This window comes from Macaca mulatta, chromosome 11 (genome assembly GCF_049350105.2).
Source record: "Macaca mulatta isolate MMU2019108-1 chromosome 11, T2T-MMU8v2.0, whole genome shotgun sequence".
In the NCBI taxonomy this organism is placed as follows: Eukaryota; Metazoa; Chordata; class Mammalia; order Primates; family Cercopithecidae; genus Macaca; species Macaca mulatta.
In genome coordinates, this window is record NC_133416.1 from 85,128,696 (window position 1) to 85,149,420 (window position 20,725).

The window sequence follows — 20,725 nt, forward strand, 5'->3', positions numbered from 1 at the left end:
AATTTTAAATCTCATCTTTACTGTAGAATGTAAATATTTATAGAATACTCCCAAATCCAGGGAGACGGATCACAAAGAATTGGAAGTTTTTAGCTTTCTATACTCTTACGAATCTTAGCTGTGTCACTGCTATATAATGCCATGATCAATTTTTTTTTTCTTCTCACCCCAAATGATTGTAAACTGGTAATCATATTGAAACCAACAATTTAAAAGTCATGGGGCCTGGCATAGTGGCTCACGCCTGTAATCCTAAAACTTTGAGAGGCTGAGGCGGGTGGATCACTCGAGGTCAGTAGCTCGATACCAGTCTGGCCAACATGGCAAAACCCCTCTCTATAAAAATATAAAAAATTAGCCGGGCATGGTGGTGTGCACCTGTAGTCCCAGCTACTTGGGAGGGTGAGGCTGGAGAATCGCTTGAACCCGGGAGGGAGAGGTTGCAGTGAACCAAGATCGCACCACTGCACTCCAGCCTGTGTGACAGAGCAACATTCTGTCTCAAAATCAAAAACAAAAACAAAAACAAACCAATAAAAATGCGCTACGGGAATCATCCTTTTAAAATAGCAAAGACAACACCTATATTTAATCAGCAGATTATTCACCTCTAGAAATACAAATATAATTTTTAAAATAAATATTTGCTAGGTTTAGGATGAAAATATCTTCATTTTCATATTGTATCAATCCTTTCTCCATCTATCTTTTGACGTACTTAACAAATGCTGCTGGTTGAGTTTAAATTACCCACATCCTAACATTCTAAGACACACATGCAACAATCTCAGTCTGTATGGATGCTTTCACTGGGACTTATTTGCAAAGCACAAGATCCAGTTTTATGTTAAGTAGGTGGGTTGCTAATCTGCAAGAATGCCATTCTTGATCAGGCCTTTATGAATTGTTTGTAAGTACCAGCTGGACAATGAAAGCTTTATATTCATTCTGCAATTAGCCAAAATAATTCTAGTTAAAGTCTGGTTAAGACTTCTAGTATGAAATGAATGTAAACTATTCATTCTTTATCGTTCTTTCTGGTTTCATTTTGGCACATGCATTTATTAAAATACAATCCCCTAAGTTGCTTTTTCACTGCTTTTCATGTTGCAGATTGAAAATGTTGATGTCTGCCTTAGTTTTCTTGCAGCCAGAGGGGTAAATGTTCAAGGTCTATCTGCTGAAGGTAAGAAAAAGAATGACTGAATTGTCACAAATGGCATCAATGTATTTAAATTATTTTTTATAATGTAAGAAATGTAACATTGGAGTATACGGCTCCTTAATGTGATAAAAGAAATTGGTGAAGTCTTCAAGACAACTGAAACATAAACATAATGGTTATTACTATGTGCTTTAAATATTTAAATGTTTTCCATATTTTGCCAGAACTATTCTTTTCATAACCAACTATATGGTAGAGGAGTGAACCAACAAAACATCTTTATGTTATTACTAGTTTATAGTATAATTAGATTTCTTAAGTAGATTAATAGATAATTACATAAATGTTGGATGACATAAATACAGGTAAAATATTTTAATTAAGTCTTAATATTATTTTATTAATACCATTTCTATAATCTATTCAAGTTGGTAGAAATAGTCAAAATAGTTGGTTAGTTTAAATAAGTCACTATGAAGTATTAAATAATTAGAACTAACAGCATTAATCACTGTTACATATAAATGTTTTAAATCATTAAAGATTCAAAAGATCATCATTAAAATTGAAAGATAGCAAAATGGGGAAAACTTGAACAAGTTTTGATGTTTATCTTTTCCTGAGTTTATTTTACTTTCACATATAAAAGTGGCAAAAGTTGGCAAACGCTTGCCACACATAAGATAAAATTTGTCATACTTGAGAACCCTGATATTTACATTTCTTTTATATTTACATGTTATAATATATAATTAAATTACACATTCAATGGCCAAGCAGCTCAGGTTCAAACCTAACTGGTAGTTCTGTAACTTAGAATAACATTTGAATAAAATTCCCCAGGATAATATGTTGCTAAGTAGTTAAAGGCAGGCTAGAATTGCTGCCATTTATTCATTTTGTGTGTCTCTTCCTTATAAAAACCTTTATTAATATAAGCTTATTGATTTTCATTCATCTTTTAAAAATATATGAATGCTCAAAATTTACTCTCTAAATTAATTAAACATGCAAAATAATAAGACAATAATTTTTTAAAAACTCTTTAAACAAAATCTTTCAGGTTTATAGGAGAATATTAACACTCTCTCAATGTAGCCTCAGATTGATAAGCCAACTCTTCAATATGACGGAAACTATGAGAAATGTTTGGGGAGGAAATAGAACAACTCAGAGGGTCATTTTATATTAATTATTTTACTGCATAGTTTGAGTTATATGATAAACCATCAGAGATCAAGAAATCCAAAGAGTTGGTTAATTTTCCTAAACTCCAAAAGGGGACATAAAGCCTTGATCTCAGAGGAGGATGTATTTTATTGCCAACAGCAAGTTTTATTTAAAATATGATTACAGGTTGTGTAGCTTACTTTCAAGCTTCACTTCCTTCTCTTTTCCTATTTTTTAGGTTGTAACTACAGGAGAAAAATGTAGGCTTATGTGTAGCCTACATTGTGAATTTAATTTTTTTATTCAATATTTGAAAATCTTACACAGGAACTTCATCTGTTAGAACAAGGATTTCTACTTATTCAATTATGTTATCTAACATAAGCTAATCTTCATTATTTATTAATATATAGCATACATTAAAAATAAAAGAATTGGAACATTAATAATTGATATTATGTCTGTTTTTTGGAAATATACATACACACATATATATTTTGATATATATGGATATATATTTGGAAGATATATACATACATAAATATGTATAAATGAGTTGGTAAGTGGGTGATTTAGAAAGAAAGTTGATTGCAACGAATCCAGTTGGTATTATGAGGTGCACCCACGTCATCAATATTTATAAATGCAGGACAACCAACATTTCAGTGGCTTTCTTTCTGCAGTTCGTAGCCACTGCTATGCTGGCAACAGCTGTGTATATTTGTGAGGAAAACAACGTGCTACATCAAATGGTTAGCACAAGAGAGAGCTCATTTATTTCTAAGCAGCAGCTAACTCGAGAAAAATTGTAGTTCAAGGTCAGCAAAGAATATCACTTCTGAGCGTGCTTTGTTCTTTTCACCCTCTATCCTTTGATTCTCTCCCTGAAATTCCAAGGTATTTGGAAATGTTAACATGTTTCAGAAATTCAGGTTTATTTGTGACTCAACTGTGACTGAGAGAATTAAGTTGTATCTCTACCTTCACAGATTTAGTTCAAGAGGATTGCATCTAGAGTTTGTTAAAAAGGACACTGAATACATACGATGCTTCTTTTGTATTTTTCATTGCATACAGAAATAAGAAATGGAAACTTAAAAGCCATTCTAGGGCTGTTTTTCAGTTTGTCTCGCTACAAGCAGCAACAACACCATCAACAACAGTACTACCAGTCCTTGGTGGAACTTCAGCAGCGAGTTACTCACGCTTCCCCTCCATCGGAAGCTGGCCAGGCCAAAACCCAACAAGATATGCAGTCCAGGTAAGGAAAGGAAGTAGGGAATGTGTTTCCAATTAGTTTGTGTAGATACAACTTGTTTTTAACAAATTATTGTCCACGAGTTTGAAAAACGTACTCATGTACTTGTATCAGTGTGATGGGATTATTTGACTTGTGTAATGGAAATTAAAACCACTCTTCTTTTGCTTGGACAAGCAACGTCTATCATGTTTTGGGTGACATATTTTTTTTGCTTTCTAAAGATTGTTGTTCTGTATCACAGTGTGAAATGTCTTTGGTGTAAGTAATGTGGCATGGCTACTTTCTTCTACAAATGACTTCAGTATTTAGAATGTGCTACTGAGTCCTAGTCTCCTGTCGTGTAGTTATCTTTCATTGATACTTTTGATTAATTAAGTCTCAAAAATTTCAGGTCTGTTAAACATAGGAGTTTGAGTTTGGGAACATAGTGTTTTTGATATGTGTGTGTGTGTGTGTGTGTGTGTGTGTATGTGTGTGTGTATGCACATACATGTATTATTTGTCTGGCTTGAGTCTTTTGGCATATGTAGACACAGCCTGGGTAGAGTGTCCCAAATCATGGCAACTTCCTTTTCTCTTCCATTATTAGTTTTGTGTGTGTGTGTTTTTTTTTTCCAATTTAGAATTGCATCAGTCAGTGTTCAGCTAGAGGAGTCGAGCAAGTAAACGATATATAACAAGAGACTTATTGTGAAGAATTGGTTTAGTATGATTGTGCATTCTGGTTAGGCAAGTATGAAATCTGAAGGGCAGCCCAGCTGGGAGGGCAGGCTAAAACTCTTGTCATGAACTGAAATTGCAGTACACAGGTAGAATTTCTCCTCTCAAGGAAGCCTCAGTTCTGCTTTTGAAAAGCAAAACTGTCGGCTGGGCACAATGGCTCGCTTATGCCTGTATTCCCAGCACTTTGGGAGACCGAGGTGGATGTATCACGAGGTCAGGAGTTCAAGACCAGCCTGGCCAAGATGGTGAAAGCCTGTCTCTATGAAAAATACAAAAAGTAGCCAGGTGTGGTGACAGGCTCCTGTATTTCCAGCACTCTGGAGGCTGAGGCAGAGAATTGCTTGAACCCGGGAGGCACAGGTTGCAGTGAGCCAAGATCCAGCCTGGGTGACAGAGCGAGACTCCGTCTAAAAACAACAACAACAAAAAAAAAACCCTTTCTTTCAACTAGTTGAATCAAGATCACTCAGATTATCTAAAATAAACTTTACTGAAAGTCAATTGATTATAGAATTTTATGACTTCCTCAAAGTATCTACCTAGCAACAACTAGATTAGTATTTGATGGAATAACTTAGACTATAGTCTAACATAGTTTACATGTCAAAATAAATGATCACAGAATGAAGTTTCACTTAACAACTTTCATGCAAACTACTATATTTGTTCCTGAACAATGACTGGGGTATTGGTTAGTTAGCTCTATTACATAAATAGTTATGATTATTTTTCTTAAGGAGAGAGGATATGAAAATCCCTTTCATCGTCTTTGAAAATATAAACACTTGTCAACAAATGTAAATATTTAACTTTGTCCACCTTAGAAGTCAAGTTTGAAACCTACTAACATTCAGCTAACCTTGAGTTTGGTAATTAGAAATGACTCAAACAATTAAAATGATGTTCCAAAATACATTTATGAACCACCTCCCACTTACTGTCAGTTGTTCAATTGTTCAGAAATCACCTCTCTTTCATCTATTACCCAACTCTCATATGGATCTTGTTTGTTACTTCATAATAAACAATATTTATTTCTCTATATAACCATGTAAATTATATTCCCTTTGGAAGATTTTCACTCATCAGTGAATTTTTAAATGAATTTAAAAAAGCTATAGTTTTACTGAAAACAGCATATAATATAAAGTTTATGAAGTGATGGGGATATATTTTATTATAAAATAATGCAGCTATTTGACTGCTCTTTAAGCTCATCTTGGCTTTTGTTTATATCAGGTGAGATTGTACAAGACTCATAGTGAAAAATAAATCTCTATAGGATAAGTTTCTTGGATTTTCGTAAGCATAGAGAAGAAGAAAGTGGATGACATCATGTTTTATGCATTATTATTATTATTTTTTTTGCGTGGATGGTTGGAACAAAGAGATGGATTCTGAAAAGTGCCAGAAATAATATTACTAGAGTTTGGTTTAAGCAGTTTAAATAAAAAAGACACAAGAAGAGTAGCTAAAAAAATAAAGGAAACAAAATTATTTTGTGTAAAGCATGTTGACTCTGGAAGTGATACGGAATATCATTTGACATTGCTTTACCTCACTCTTTTTCTGTATCTTCCATGTGAAATTTATTGTCAAGAATTTCTTGCCCAGAATTTCTTGGTAGTTATGACCCTTTTAGGAAATTGTTTCTTTTCCTATTCTTCTTGCTGGATATACATACTGTTGTGAAACCTTGGGGTAATTTAAAATATAAAACCATGTAAAATACTCATGGTTTTTATACTGTTTTGTGGAAGGATGTCTCAATTTTTCATTGCAAGTTTATGAAAAGTATTCTTTTCAACAGTGTCCTTTAAGGCTGAGGGAGACTTTTAGCAAAATTTTCTTCTGGATTTAATTACTTTTTGAATTGACATATAATTTAGTAAATGTTTTTAGAGTAACAGCTTTACTAAAAGTAGTATTCAGGACCCTAATATAGAAGAGTTCAAGTCTTACTTTCAATAGTTTTACTTGTAATTGAATTTGTTACATGTTTTAAAGGATATGATATTTAAGACATTAATACTTATTTTTATTCATATAGATTTGGTGTATCACATTATATATGAATTAGAATTTATGTGGACTTACCTGTAGCAATCAATATTTTTAAAGCATTTTTCAAAAGGCCATAATGATAATATACATAGGAATGTAATATATAGTATCTATGTGTTAGAACCAAGATAATTAATGCAGAAAAATTCCTTTTTTTAAAATTTTATTTATTATTATTATACCTTAAGTTGTAGGGTACATGTGCATAACATGCAGGTTTGTTACATATGTATACTTGTGCCATATTGGTGTGCTGCACCCATCAACTCGTCATTTACATCAGGTATAACTCCCAATGCAATCCCTCCCCCCTCCCCTCTCCCCCCTCCCCATGAGAGGCCCCGGTGTGTGATGTTCCCCTTCCTGAGTCCAAGTGATCTCATTGTTCAGTTCCCACCTATGAGTGAGAACATGCGGTGTTTGGTTTTCTGTTCTTGTGATAGTTTGCTAAGAATGATGGTTTCCAGCTGCATCCATGTCCCTACAAAGGACACAAACTCATCCTTTTTGATGGCTGCATAGTATTCCATGGTGTATATGTGCCACATTTTCTTAATCCAATCTGTCACTGATGGACATTTGGGTTGATTCCAAGTCTTTGCTATTGTGAATAGTGCTGCAATAAACATACGTGTGCATGTGTCTTTATAGCAGCATAATTTATAATCCTTTGGGTATATACCCAGTAATGGGATGGCTGGGTCATATGGTACATCTAGTTCTAGATCCTTGAGGAATCGCCATACTGTTTTCCATAATGGTTGAACTAGTTTACAATCCCACCAACAGTGTAAAAGTGTTCCTATTTCTCCACATCCTCTCCAGCACCTGTTGTTTCCTGACTTTTTAATGATCTCCATTCTAACTGGTGTGAGATGGTATCTCATTGTGGTTTTGATTTGCATTTCTCTGATGGCCAGTGATGATGAGCATTTTTTCATGTGTCTGTTGGCTGTATGAATGTCTTCTTTTGAGAAATGTCTGTTCATATCCTTTGCCCACTTTTTGATGGGGTTGTTTGTTTTTTTCTCGTAAATTTGTTTGAGTTCTTTGTAGGTTCTGGATATTAGCCCTTTGTCAGATGAGTAGATTGCAAAAATTTTCTCCCATTCTGTAGATTGCCTGTTCACTCTGATGGTAGTTTCTTTTGCTGTGCAGAAGCTCTTTAGTTTAATGAGATCCCATTTGTCAATTTTGGCTTTTGTTGCCATTGCTTTTGGTGTTTTAGACATGAAGTCTTTGCCCATGCCTATGTCCTGAATGGTACTACCTAGGTTTTCCTCTAGGATTTTTATGGTATTAGGTCTAACATTTAAGTCTCTAATCCATCTTGAATTCATTTTCGTATAAGGAGTAAGGAAAGGATCCAGTTTCAGCTTTCTACTTATGGCTAGCCAATTTTCCCAGCACCATTTATTAAATAGGGAATCCTTTCCCCATTTCTTGTTTCTCCCAGGTTTGTCAAAGATCAGATGGCTGTAGATGTGTGGTATTATTTCTGAGGACTCTGTTCTGTTCCATTGGTCTATATCTCTGTTTTGGTACCAGTACCATGCTGTTTTGGTTACTGTAGCCTTGTAGTATAGTTTGAAGTCAGGTAGCGTGATGCCTCCAGCTTTGTTCTTTTGACTTAGGATTGTCTTGGAGATGCGGGCTCTTTTTTGGTTCCATATGAACTTTAAAGCAGTTTTTTCCAATTCTGTGAAGAAACTCATTGGTAGCTTGATGGGGATGGCATTGAATCTATAAATTACCTTGGGCAGTATGGCCATTTTCACGATATTGATTCTTCCTATCCATGAGCATGGTATGTTCTTCCATTTGTTTGTGTCCTCTTTGATTTCACTGAGCAGTGGTTTGTAGTTCTCCTTGAAGAGGTCCTTTACATCCCTTGTAAGTTGGATTCCTAGGTATTTTATTGTTTTTGAAGCAATTGTGAATGGAAGTTCATTCCTGATTTGGCTCTCTGTTTGTCTGTTACTGGTGTATAAGAATGCTTGTGATTTTTGCACATTAATTTTGTATCCTGAGACTTTGCTGAAGTTGCTTATCAGCTTAAGGAGATTTTGGGCTGAGACAATGGGGTTTTCTAAATATACAATCATGTCATCTGCAAACAGGGACAATTTGACTTCTTCTTTTCCTAACTGAATACCCTTGATTTCTTTCTCTTGCCTAATTGCCCTAGCCAGAACTTCCAACACTATGTTGAATAGGAGTGGTGAGAGAGGGCATCCCTGTCTTGTGCCAGTTTTCAAAGGGAATTTTTCCAGTTTTTGCCCATTCAGTATGATATTGGCTGTGGGTTTGTCATAAATAGCTCTTATTATTTTGAAGTACGTTCCATCAATACCAAATTTATTGAGCGTTTTTAGCATGAAGGGCTGTTGAATTTTGTCAAAAGCCTTTTCTGCATCTATTGAGATAATCATGTGGTTCTTGTCTTTGGTTCTGTTTATATGCTGGATTATGTTTATTGATTTGCGAATGTTGAACCAGCCTTGCATCCCAGGGATGAAGCCCACTTGATCATGGTGGATAAGCTTTTTGATGTGTTGCTGAATCCGGTTTGCCAGTATTTTATTGAGGATTTTTGCATCGATGTTCATCAGGGATATTGGTCTAAAATTCTCTTTTTTTGTTGTGTCTCTGCCAGGCTTTGGTATCAGGATGATGTTGGCCTCATAAAATGAGTTAGGGAGGATTCCCTCTTTTTCTATTGATTGGAATAGTTTCAGAAGGAATGGTACCAACTCCTCCTTGTACCTCTGGTAGAATTCAGCTGTGAATCCATCTGGTCCTGGACTTTTTTTGGTTGGTAGGCTATTAATTATTGCCTCAATTTCAGAGCCTGCTATTGGTCTATTCAGGGATTCAACTTCTTCCTGGTTTAGTCTTGGAAGAGTGTAAGTGTCCAGGAAATTATCCATTTCTTCTAGATTTTCCAGTTTATTTGCGTAGAGGTGTTTATAGTATTCTCTGATGGTAGTTTGTATTTCTGTGGGGTCGGTGGTGATATCCCCTTTATCATTTTTAATTGCGTCGATTTGATTCTTCTCTCTTTTCTTCTTTATTAGTCTTGCTAGTGGTCTGTCAATTTTGTTGATCTTTTCAAAAAACCAACTCCTGGATTCATTGATTTTTTGGAGAGTTTTTTGTGTCTCTATCTCCTTCAGTTCTGCTCTGATCTTAGTTATTTCTTGCCTTCTGCTAGCTTTCAATTGTGTTTGCTCTTGCTTCTCTAGTTCTTTTAATTGCGATGTTAGAGTGTCAATTTTAGATCTTTCCTGCTTTCTCTTGTGGGCATTTAGTGCTATAAATTTCCCTCTACACACTGCTTTAAATGTGTCCCAGAGATTCTGGTATGTTGTATCTTTGTTCTCATTGGTTTCAAAGAACATCTTTATTTCTGCCTTCATTTCGTTATGTACCCAGTAGTCATTCAGGAGCAGGTTGTTCAGTTTCCATGTAGTTGAGCGGTTTTGATTGAGTTTCTTAGTCCTGAGTTGTAGTTTGATTGCACTGTGGTCTGAGAGACAGTTTGTTATAATTTCTGTTCTTGTACATTTGCTGAGGAGTGCTTTACTTCCAATTACGTGGTCGATTTTGGAGTAAGTACGATGTGGTGCTGAGAAGAATGTATATTCTGTTGATTTGGGGTGGAGAGTTCTATAGATGTCTATTAGGTCTGCTTGCTGCAGAGATGAGTTCAATTCCTGGATATCCTTGTTAACTTTCTGTCTCGTTGATCTGTCTAATGTTGACAGTGGAGTGTTGAAGTCTCCCATTATTATTGTATGGGAGTCTAAGTCTCTTTGTAAGTCTCTAAGGACTTGCTTTATGAATCTGGGTGCTCCTGTATTGGGTGCATATATATTTAGGATAGTTAGCTCTTCCTGTTGAATTGATCCCTTTACCATTATGTAATGGCCTTCTTTGTCTCTTTTGATCTTTGATGGTTTAAAGTCTGTTTTATCAGAGACTAGTATTGCAACCCCCGCTTTTTTTTGTTCTCCATTTGCTTGGTAAATCTTCCTCCATCCCTTTATTTTGAGCCTGTGTACGTCTCTGCGTGTGAGATGGGTCTCCTGAATACAGCAGACTGATGGGTCTTGACTCTTTATCCAGTTTGCCAGTCTGTGTCTTTTAATTGGAGCATTTAGTCCATTTACATTTAAGGTTAAGATTGTTATGTGTGAACTTGATCCTGCCATTATGATATTAACTGGTTATTTTGCTCGTTAGTTGATGCAGTTTCTTCCTAGCCTCGATGGTCTTTACATTTTGACATGTTTTTGCACTGGCTGGTACCGGTTGTTCTTTTCCATGTTTAGTGCTTCCTTCAGGGTCTCTTGTAAGGCAGGCTTAGTGGTGACAAAATCTCTAAGCATTTGCTTATCTGTAAAGGATTTTATTTCACCTTCACTTATGAAACTTAGTTTGGCTGGATATGAAATTCTGGGTTGAAAATTCTTTTCTTTAAGAATGTTGAATATTGGCCCCCACTCTCTTCTGGCTTGGAGAGTTTCTGCCGAGAGATCTGCTGTTAGTCTGATGGGCTTCCCTTTGTGGGTAACCCGACCTTTCTCTCTGGCTGCCCTTAAGATTTTTTCCTTCATTTCAACTTTGGTGAATCTGGCAATTATGTGTCTTGGAGTTGCTCTTCTCGAGGAGTATCTTTGTGGCGTTCTCTGTATTTCCTGGATTTGAATGTTGGCCTGCCCTACTAGGTTGGGGAAGTTCTCCTGGATAATATCCTGAAGAGTGTTTTCCAACTTGGTTCCATTTTTCCCCTCACTTTCAGGCACCCCAATCAGACGTAGATTTGGTCTTTTTACATAATCCCATACTTCTTGCAGGCTTTGTTCATTTCTTTTTCTTCTTTTTTCTTTTGGTTTCTCTTCTCGCTTCATTTCATTCATTTGATCCTCAATCGCAGATACTCTTTCTTCCAGTTGATCGAGTCGGTTACTGAAGCTTGTGCATTTGTCACGTATTTCTCGTGTCATGGTTTTCATCTCTTTCATTTCGTTTAGGACCTTCTCTGCATTAATTACTCTAGCCATCAATTCTTCCACTTTTTTTTCAAGATTTTTAGTTTCTTTGCGCTGGGTATGTAATTCCTCCTTTAGCTCTGAGAAATTTGATGGACTGAAGCCTTCTTCTCTCATCTCGTCAAAGTCATTCTCCGTCCAGCTTTGATCCGTTGCTGGCGATGAGCTGCGCTCCTTTGCCGGGGGAGATGTGCTCTTATTTTTTGAATTTCCAGCTTTTCTGCCCTGCTTTTTCCCCATCTTTGTGGTTTTATCTGCCTCTGGTCTTTGATGATGGTGATGTACTGATGGGGTTTTGGTGTAGGTGTCCTTCCTGTTTGATAGTTTTCCTTCTAACAGTCAGGACCCTCAGCTGTAGGTCTGTTGGAGATTGCTTGAGGTCCACTCCAGACCCTGTTTGCCTGGGTATCAGCAGCAGAGGCTGCAGAAGATAGAATATTTCTGAACAGCGAGTGTACCTGTCTGATTCTTGCTTTGGAAGCTTCCTCTCAGGGGTGTACTCCACCCTGTGAGGTGTGGGGTGTCAGACTGCCCCTAGTGGGGGATGTCTCCCAGTTAGGCTACTCAGGGGTCAGGGACCCACTTGAGCAGGGAGTCTGTCCCTTCTCAGATCTCAACCTCCGTGTTGGGAGATCCACTGCTCTCTTCAAAGCTGTCAGACAGAGTCGTTTGTGTCTGCAGAGGTTTCGGCTGTGTTTGTTATTGTTTACTGTGCCCTGTCTCCAGAGGTGGAGTCTACAGAGACAGGCAGGTTTCCTTGAGCTGCTGTGAGCTCCACCCAGTTCGAGCTTCCCAGCAGCTTTGTTTACTTACTAAAGCCTCAGCAATGGCAGGCGCCCCTCCCCCAGCCTCGCTGCTGCCTTGCCGGTAGATCACAGACTGCTGTGCTAGCAATGAGGGAGGCTCCGTGGGTGTGGGACCCTCCCGGCCAGGTGTGGGATATGATCTCCTGGTGTGCCTGTTTGCTTAAAGCGCAGTATTGGGGTGGGAGTTACCCGATTTTCCAGGTGTTGTGTGTCTCAGTTCCCCTGGCTAGGAAAAGGGATTCCCTTCCCCCTTGCGCTTCCCAGGTGAGGCGATGCCTCGCCCTGCTTCAGCTCTCGCTGGTCGGGCTGCAGCAGCTGACCAGCACCGATCGTCCGGCACTCCCCAGTGAGATGAACCCAGTACCTCAGTTGAAAATGCAGAAATCACCGGTCTTCTGTGTCGCTCGCGCTGGGAGTTGGAGACTGGAGCTGTTCCTATTAGGCCATCTTGCTCCGCCTCCCGAAAAATTCCTAATGACAAATTTATCTTCATTTGCTAGAGGTGTGAATCATAAATCATGATTTATGATGACTTTCTATTGATTTCAAAGTTCTTTCCGAGTAAACAGTTTAAATGTCAACTTGCTATACTTTTCTGGATATTTGGCCAGAAAATGTTCTTATTTTTTTCTCTGTAGACTAACGAACATTTCTTTGGGCACATTGGTTCAGTTCAGTAAAAGTGTTTCTGTTTTATTCTCTTTGTTTAAAGTAAATTGGCATAATTCTACATACTTCTACAACATTTATTTTATCCATTAATAATTTTTAATTTGATTTTACTATTTTGAAAATAACTCCAGATGTTTTTACTCAATTTGAATAGCTTTCATTTAAACAGAAATTTGTATTTAAAGGTTAACAAGTGAAATACACAGGAGAAAAAATAAAACATGAACCAAGAGGAAAGAATAGAGTAACAGACTCTGCTCTCCTACTCTCTCAGTTGCCTCTCCACCTTTGAGTGTATGTATCTATAGGGGCATGGGTCGCGTGCTGTATGTGAGCTTGAGTGGGTGTGTGCACAAGTGTGCATGCATGTGGGTCCTGCTCAACTGGCACCAGGAGCTCTAATTATTAAGAGTTTACCTCTGGAATCAGACTGCCAGGACTTGGATCTGGATTAAAGTAAAGGTGGGATTCAGATTTTAAGTTTCTTAAATTCATTACAAGGAATTATTTGGCTTATTTGGAGTGATAAAGACTTGATTAACCAGGTAATCAATTCTTTACAATTTAGATATATTTAATATAAAACTGATATTTTATCTGTGTCACTATTTTTTGATGAACTTTGTATGGGTAAAGATTCAACATCTTGCTATATTCCAAAATATTAAGCATCTTATTTGCATTTATTTAATATGATAAATAAAACTAGTTCATTTTATATTTCCTAATTTTCTTTTTATTTTGAAAAAGGTAGATAAAAATTCTTCTCTCCAACCAAAAGGGGAAATATGAGAAGTGTTTCAATATAAAATGCTAAAAAAATCTTATATAAAGGTTGGTATCATAGTTATTTTTCACAGGTATTAATTGGGAGAAGAAGGAAATCCCTTTGCTTATTCTAGGAAACAATTTAAAAATAAATCCTATAATTTTAAAATTCATAAAATTCATTTTCATCCTAGGCTATTTCTGTGAACCTTACTTTTTCATATGTTGCATTTTGACAATTAGAGTTCTAGTTGACAGGAAAGCCAAAAGAAAATCCTATTTCAACCCTATGCAGTACCTGGCACATACCAGCCAATAATACTCAGTAAATGAATGCATGATTTTCCTAAGAATATCTGGTTAAAACATTACAGTGAAAAAAACATAAAATGAAATTTGTTTTTTCTTATGTACTGACCTGGTTATACACAAGGTGTTAGGATGATAGTACATGTACAAGATAATTTTTTTATTTGCTAAAAGCTTTTTTAAAAGACGTGATTTTTCTTAAAATACATGCTTTTATCTTAATTTTTGACCAGATTATTAAATGATTTTCCTTCCCGTTATCAAATAGTTAATGAATTTTACCAACTCACAGATAGTGGTTATTAAATCATATGAATAGTTTATGTAGTATACAATTGAAACATGTAAAAAGACGTAAATTGAATGTGAAAGTAGAGGTCAGCGATTACATAGATAGATGATAGAGGTGGCAAAGCCAGTGTTGATACATCTTTCTGAATTTAAAAAAATTATTTTGGGAACTTGAAAGATTATGATCTCTGCAGATGATCATACGTCCTTCTGCTTTTGATTTTGTAGGAGCAAATCAATAATGTGTCCATTTTCAGTTAAGATGAACGTGCTCTTACAGGACTCACAAGTTAAACTGTGAAATCCCCGGGTATATGTTTTCTGAATGGCTTGTCTGTTCCCTTGCAGTCCTTTTCCAAGGTTCCTGTGACCCCTACCACACACGTTGCTTTTGGAACCCTCTTACCATAGAGGACATTTGCTTTCCAGGGTATCTTTTCCAGGAAACATTATTTCCTTCTGGGAGATTCACTCTGAAATTGGGATGGTTTACAGCTTTTTGGCCAAAGGTTATAAATCTTGAGAAGTATATAAGGCAGTTTAATTTAAGATGACAGGAAGGCTCTAGTAATTTAAGCCCTTGTGAACCTGGCTTCAATTAGCTGCCTAACGCAGTTCTGTGTTGTGGCCTATAGTGTGCTCTTTAAGAAAGTCAGTTAATCAATTAAACTTTAAACAAAACAAAAACATAAAAGAAGAGGGATATTTATAAATCATTATTTAAAGCAGGATTTTTTTATCTCTAGAGGGAAATAATTGAAGAGAAAGAAATTATTCTTAATTGACTGCATTTGGAAACCGAGAGTATGTAATACTAAGAGAGAAAGTTTGTGTGTGCACGTGCACATACTTTTGTTATGTTCTAACACTGGTGTTTCAGTTGTTATAGATGAAGATTATATTATAGTAAAGGTGGGACTCAGATTTTAAGTTTCTTAACTTCATTATAAGAAAATATTTCACTATATTTGGAGTGATAATGACTTGATTAGCCAAGTAATCAATTTTTAAAAATTTAAATATATTTAGCATAAAAATTAGATATTATCTCAGTATTTTTGTTGTTTTGTTTTGTTTTGTTTTGAGACAGAGTCTCGCTGTGTCATCCAGGCTGGAGTGCAGTGGCACAATCTCAGCTCACTGCAACCTCTGCCTCCCGAGTTCAAGCCATTCTCCTGCCTCAGCCTCCCTAGTAGCTGGGATTACAGGTGCCCACCACCATGACCAGCTTTTTTTTTTTTTTTTTTTTTGCATTTTTTTGTGGAGATATGGTTTTACCATGTTGGCCATGGTGGTCTCGAACTCCTAGCCTCAGTTGATCTGCCTGCCTCAGCCTCCCAAGTGCTAGGATTATAGGCATGAGCCATCATTCCCAGCCTCTATGTCAGTATTCTTGGATGCATTTTATGTGGGTAAAGATTAAACATCTTCTGTATTGGTTATTTCAGAGTCAGGCAAGTATGAGTTGGAATCCTGCTTGCCAATTCCCAGTGGAGTGGCGTGGCCAAGTGATTTTAACTTGCTCAAATCCTAGTGTTCTTCCGCTAATATTGGAATAGTGGCAACTTTCTCATAAGGGTGTTGAGGAAACCAGATGAAATGGTTTATGTATAAAATGCTTACTTAGCATAACACAGCATATAATAGACATTCAAACCAGCTATTTCCATCTTCCGTTCTCTCACTTGAAGATCATATCACATGTGTAATAAAATACATTGACCCACATTAAAAACCTTAAGTCAACCTCATTACTGTTCTCCCTTTTCATTCTCTAATCAAGTCTGCCCATTCCACTTCTAAGTTTAATTAAATATATGAAAATAATTTAAAGTAACAATATTTCCACTAAAATAGCTTAATAATGCTCAGTCCTTTGTATGCCCAGTCTACATAAGCAGAATAACCCCTTTAATTACTTTAGGTATTTTTTTTAGTAGTTACTTCCATGTAGCTAAATAAAATGCTTCTACCACTAGTTTCTGTTCATCAATTTGATCATTGTCATTTGATCCACACTTCTCTATTTCTCCCCACCCTCATTAATTGATTCTACAAGTTTTTATTAAGTACGTGGTATGTTCTAGATAATCTTCTAGTCACGGGAGATAGGCAGAAGACAAAAGAGACTTTAAAAAAAATTTGCTGTCTTGAAGCTTTCATTCTAGTGATTGGAGATAACACAAAATTAATTAAAATATTTACCAGTAATTTGACAGCTGATGATGGAGAAAAACAAATCAGAAAAGGGCAAATCAGATGTGTGAGAGCCATGTTTTTGCTAATTAAAATTTAATGAGGACCGAGGAAAGTCCTCATTCAGATGATGACACTAAGCAAAGAAAATGAGAGAATGTTGTCGGTGAATATTTCAGGGCAGAGCGTTTCAGGCTGAGAGAAGAAATGCTCTTAGACTTTGAATTAAGAGCCTGTCTGGTTTTCTTCAATAAGAGAAAACATCTATCCCAGTTGGACTGGATCAGACGGAAAGAGGCAGAAGAAGAGTAGGTTATAATTCGAAGAAACATAAGAATTAGTATGGCCCTGTTGCCATTGTGCAGACTTTGGCTTTTATTCCTGGAGAGAATGGAAGATAGTATGTGCCATGAGGAACATAAACGGGCATATAAATAAAGTGGTCACATTGTCTGCTGTATTGAAAATAGAGTGTAGTAGGGAAAAGGTGGTAGCAAGAAGTCGTGGAAAGAGCTTGTCTATCGCGTTGAAGGTGCAGAGAAGTTAAATGCCAAATGCGTTTTGAAGGTAATGTCAGTAGAAGAAACTGATAGACTTGTAATGAAATTGGTAAACAAAAAGGGGACTGTAGCATGGATAAAAAGGAGGCTAAAATGGGAGACTGTGTGTTATCAATGTATTATTAGCTGTTGGAAAGATGGTGTTTCCATTTGCTGAAATGAAGAAAAAAAAATGTGAGGAAAGGTTTGGTAGGGAGAAGGTCAGATATTCACTTATTGTCATGTGAGCTTTGAAACATCTGTGACATATATCTGAAATACTGAGGAGGCCATTGGAATTGCAAGACTGGGGTTTAAGGGATAGATGGAGCCTATAGATAAAAATCATGAAAAAATAAGCATATAGCAACAATAAAAAGCTATGAGGCTAGACTTGATTAAGTCACCAAAATCTGTACATAGATGAAGAAGAGAACTGAGGCCCTGGATCAGGAGCTTACCAATGTTTAGAGAACAAGGAGATGGCAAGACCTGACAGAGGAGACCAAAAAGAGTTAGCCTGTTAAGTAGGAAGAAAAGTAGAACTTGATGTCCTGGGAAGCATAAATACTGCATAAAGTGTTCAATGGAGAGACAGATCAATAGTCATAACTTATATGGAGTCCCTTCTGAACCATTCTAAATAGTTTATACATACATTTACCATCTCAATCCTCACGACAATCCTATGATGTACGTACTGTTTTCTTTCTTTCTTCCTTCCTTCCTTCCTTCCTTCCTTCCTTCCTTCCCTTCCTTCCCTTCCTTCCCTTCCTTCCCTTCCTTCCCTTCCTTCCCTTCCTTCCCTTCCTTTCCTTCCTTTCCTTCTTTTCTTTTCTTTTCTTTTCTTTTCTTTTCTTTTCTTTTCTTTTCTTTTCTTTTCTTTTCTTTCTTTTTTGAGATGGAGTCTCACTCTGTCACCAGGCTGGAGTGCAGAGGCACGATCTCGGCTCACTACAACCTCCGCCTCCCGGGTTCAAGAGATTCTCCTGCCTCAGCCTCCCAAGTAGCTGGGACTACAGGCACACGCCACCACACCCAACTAATTTTGTATTTTTAGTAGAGATGCGGTTTCACCGTGTTGGCCAGGATGGTCTCAATCTTGACTTCATGATCTGCCTGCCTCAGCCTTCCAAAGTGCTGGGATTACAGGTGTGAGTCACCGCACCCGGCCTGTACTGTATTCTTAATATTAATTTTGACATAAGGAAAATGGAAAGATCAATTAAATTGCACAGTTTCACAGAGACTAGGCTGTATATTGGATCAAGGCAATCTAGTACAGAGTTTGTGTTTCCAACCATTATTTACGGAATGTCAACTACATGAAATGTTGCATGTAAGTAGGATGAGAACTGAGAAGTGACCTATGGCTTCTGCACTGGATGAGAGCTCTTTCAGTGAGGTAGTTGCTATGATAACTTGATTGAAATCTGTGCAAAAGAGAATGAGAAGAAGGAATTACAGATAGAGATACACAATTTAATGTGTCAATTAAAAAAAGAGATAGCAAATATAGGCAAGTCTTTCTAGGAGTGTTACTAACATAGTTATACTCCACTATCTTTAGTTCTTTTGTTGGTTAACTTTGTACCTTTATGTAATGGAATAACATCTTTATTTCTTTTTCAATCACCTGTAGAATATCTTTTGGTATTTGATTTTGTAAAACCTGGATATTAAAACTACGGTGTGGTTCTCCTCTATCCACTGACAATTTCCAATCTCTGTTATTGGCACTTTTATTTTTTGTTACCAACGTTCATATGATTAATCTATTTTGTACACGTACCTGATTGTTCCAATCTTTTAGTATAGGTTGATTCTAAAAGTTGTATGTGTGTGTGTGTGTGTGTGTGTATATATATATATATACATGTATATATATACATATTCTTCAGAATCAAGTAATATACTCTGATTCTTCCCTAGTTAAGGCCTATCTGAAATTTGATATTTGTTTGAATTGATGCGTAAAATGGTAGATAATTTGAATAAGGGCCAGAGCTCATTTTATGATAGTTTGGGGAGATGAGTCCAAGTAAACCAAGGGATCACTGTATACTGGTGTCTTTTTTCTGGGATTATTCAGTTATTATAGTTTAAACTGCTTTTTATGTTCAGATAGTTGGTTTTGGTTTAGTTTTGTTTGTAAAAAAATTATTCTTAGTTTTACTTTTCTTAACTAAGTCAGAATCAATTAAACTTAATTTTCTAGGTATAAAATAAAAACATCATAATTGTATTTTATCTTTCCAAAAGAATTGTGAGAATATAAATACATTTGAAAGTATGAGACTAACTCTTAATTTAAGAACTTAAGAAATACTTTTTGCCATAAATATGTCGATAAAAACAATGGTGAGCCATTATTTGTCCTATCAAATCTTTTTTAAGATGTGAAATGTTATTACAATAGAGCTGTGACTCATGATAACTAATTTGTGATTTATTTATTTAAAATTTTATCACAGGACATTTTGATGGCCTAGTTAGATATTTTCTACCAAACACTAGAAATCTGATTCCAACCAGAGGTACTATGTATTTGGCATATATGAGCCACTTCCTTCTCAAATAGAGCACTGATAATATATGTAATTATTTCATTTACAATTTTATACTATACGAAATTATTTATTAATCTTTTCTACTAAAGACTAACATCAAAAAGTTAAAATTTATTAAAAACTTTCAAAAATTTTTGAAACTTATTAAAGTCAATAGCTATTGAATTTGTTAATCTGTTTTCTACTAAAGACTAACCTCATCTCAACTTTTAAGGTTAGTCTTTATAAAAAACAGATTAATAAAGTCAATATATATAATTTTGAATAAATTTCTAAAATTACAATTAATAAAGTAAATAACTATTAACTTTTCATAATCCCTTTTCTATGCTTCTACTTCTGACCATCCCAAATGCCTTTCTCTTTCTGATTGATTTCTCAGTCTCATAAGATGTTAAAAGAAAATAACTTGATTTTATTAATTATAATTTTCAACATGGAGTAAAATTACATCTCAATACATTCAGAACTTCAGCCTCAAAAAGTTGAGGTTAGTCGTCAGTAGAAAACATATGAATTATGGACCTTTTTTCCATCATAAGTCAATAACTTTTCAAATTACTGACATAATAAAAACTGCAGCTATCTCAAAAATCATAATTGTCTGGGCATGATAGCTCATGTCTGTAATCTCAGAACTTTGGGAGGCCAAGTCAGGAGGTCACCTGAGGTCAGGAGTTCCAGACCAGCCTGGTCAACACCGTGAGACTTGCTCTCTTCAAAAGAATACAATACAGAAAAAAAAAAAAAAAAGCCAGAAGTAGTAGTGTGTGCCTGCTGTCCTGATTACTTGGGAGGCTGAGGTGGGAGGATGGCTCAAAACTAAGAGGTTAAAACTGCAGTAAGCCATAATTGCACCACTGCTTTCTAGCCTGGGCACAGAGATTCCTCCATATATATATGCTATAATAATTATGTCAGTATGATCATTAGATTGTTTTTCTGTAGCCAAGTCTACATGGAAAATCAGGAGATAACTTGGTGAGCATGGAATTAGATTTAGGGGATTTGCATGTTTCAGCAACTTAGTCTTGCTTGTGAGACTTTAACCATTAGTCAAGGGCACACTTTCAACATACACCTCTTTATATTCCCTTTTCTATGCTTCTAGTTCTGACCATCCCAAGTTCCTCCCTC

At 36.1% G+C, this 20,725-nt stretch overlaps 1 protein-coding gene across 3 annotated transcripts in view; it reads left to right on the forward strand.

The window, feature by feature from the left end:
- NAV3 (neuron navigator 3) overlaps nt 1–20,725 on the forward strand; it is a 385,886-nt gene that overhangs the window by 132,130 nt on the left and 233,031 nt on the right. For all 3 annotated transcript variants that reach the window (XM_028829741.2, XM_028829742.2, XM_077953206.1), the window contains exons 4-5: nt 1,114–1,186; nt 3,413–3,596. In XM_028829741.2, the coding sequence (XP_028685574.2) occupies nt 1,114–1,186; nt 3,413–3,596 (257 nt within the window). The remainder of the gene's footprint in view (nt 1–1,113; nt 1,187–3,412; nt 3,597–20,725) is intronic.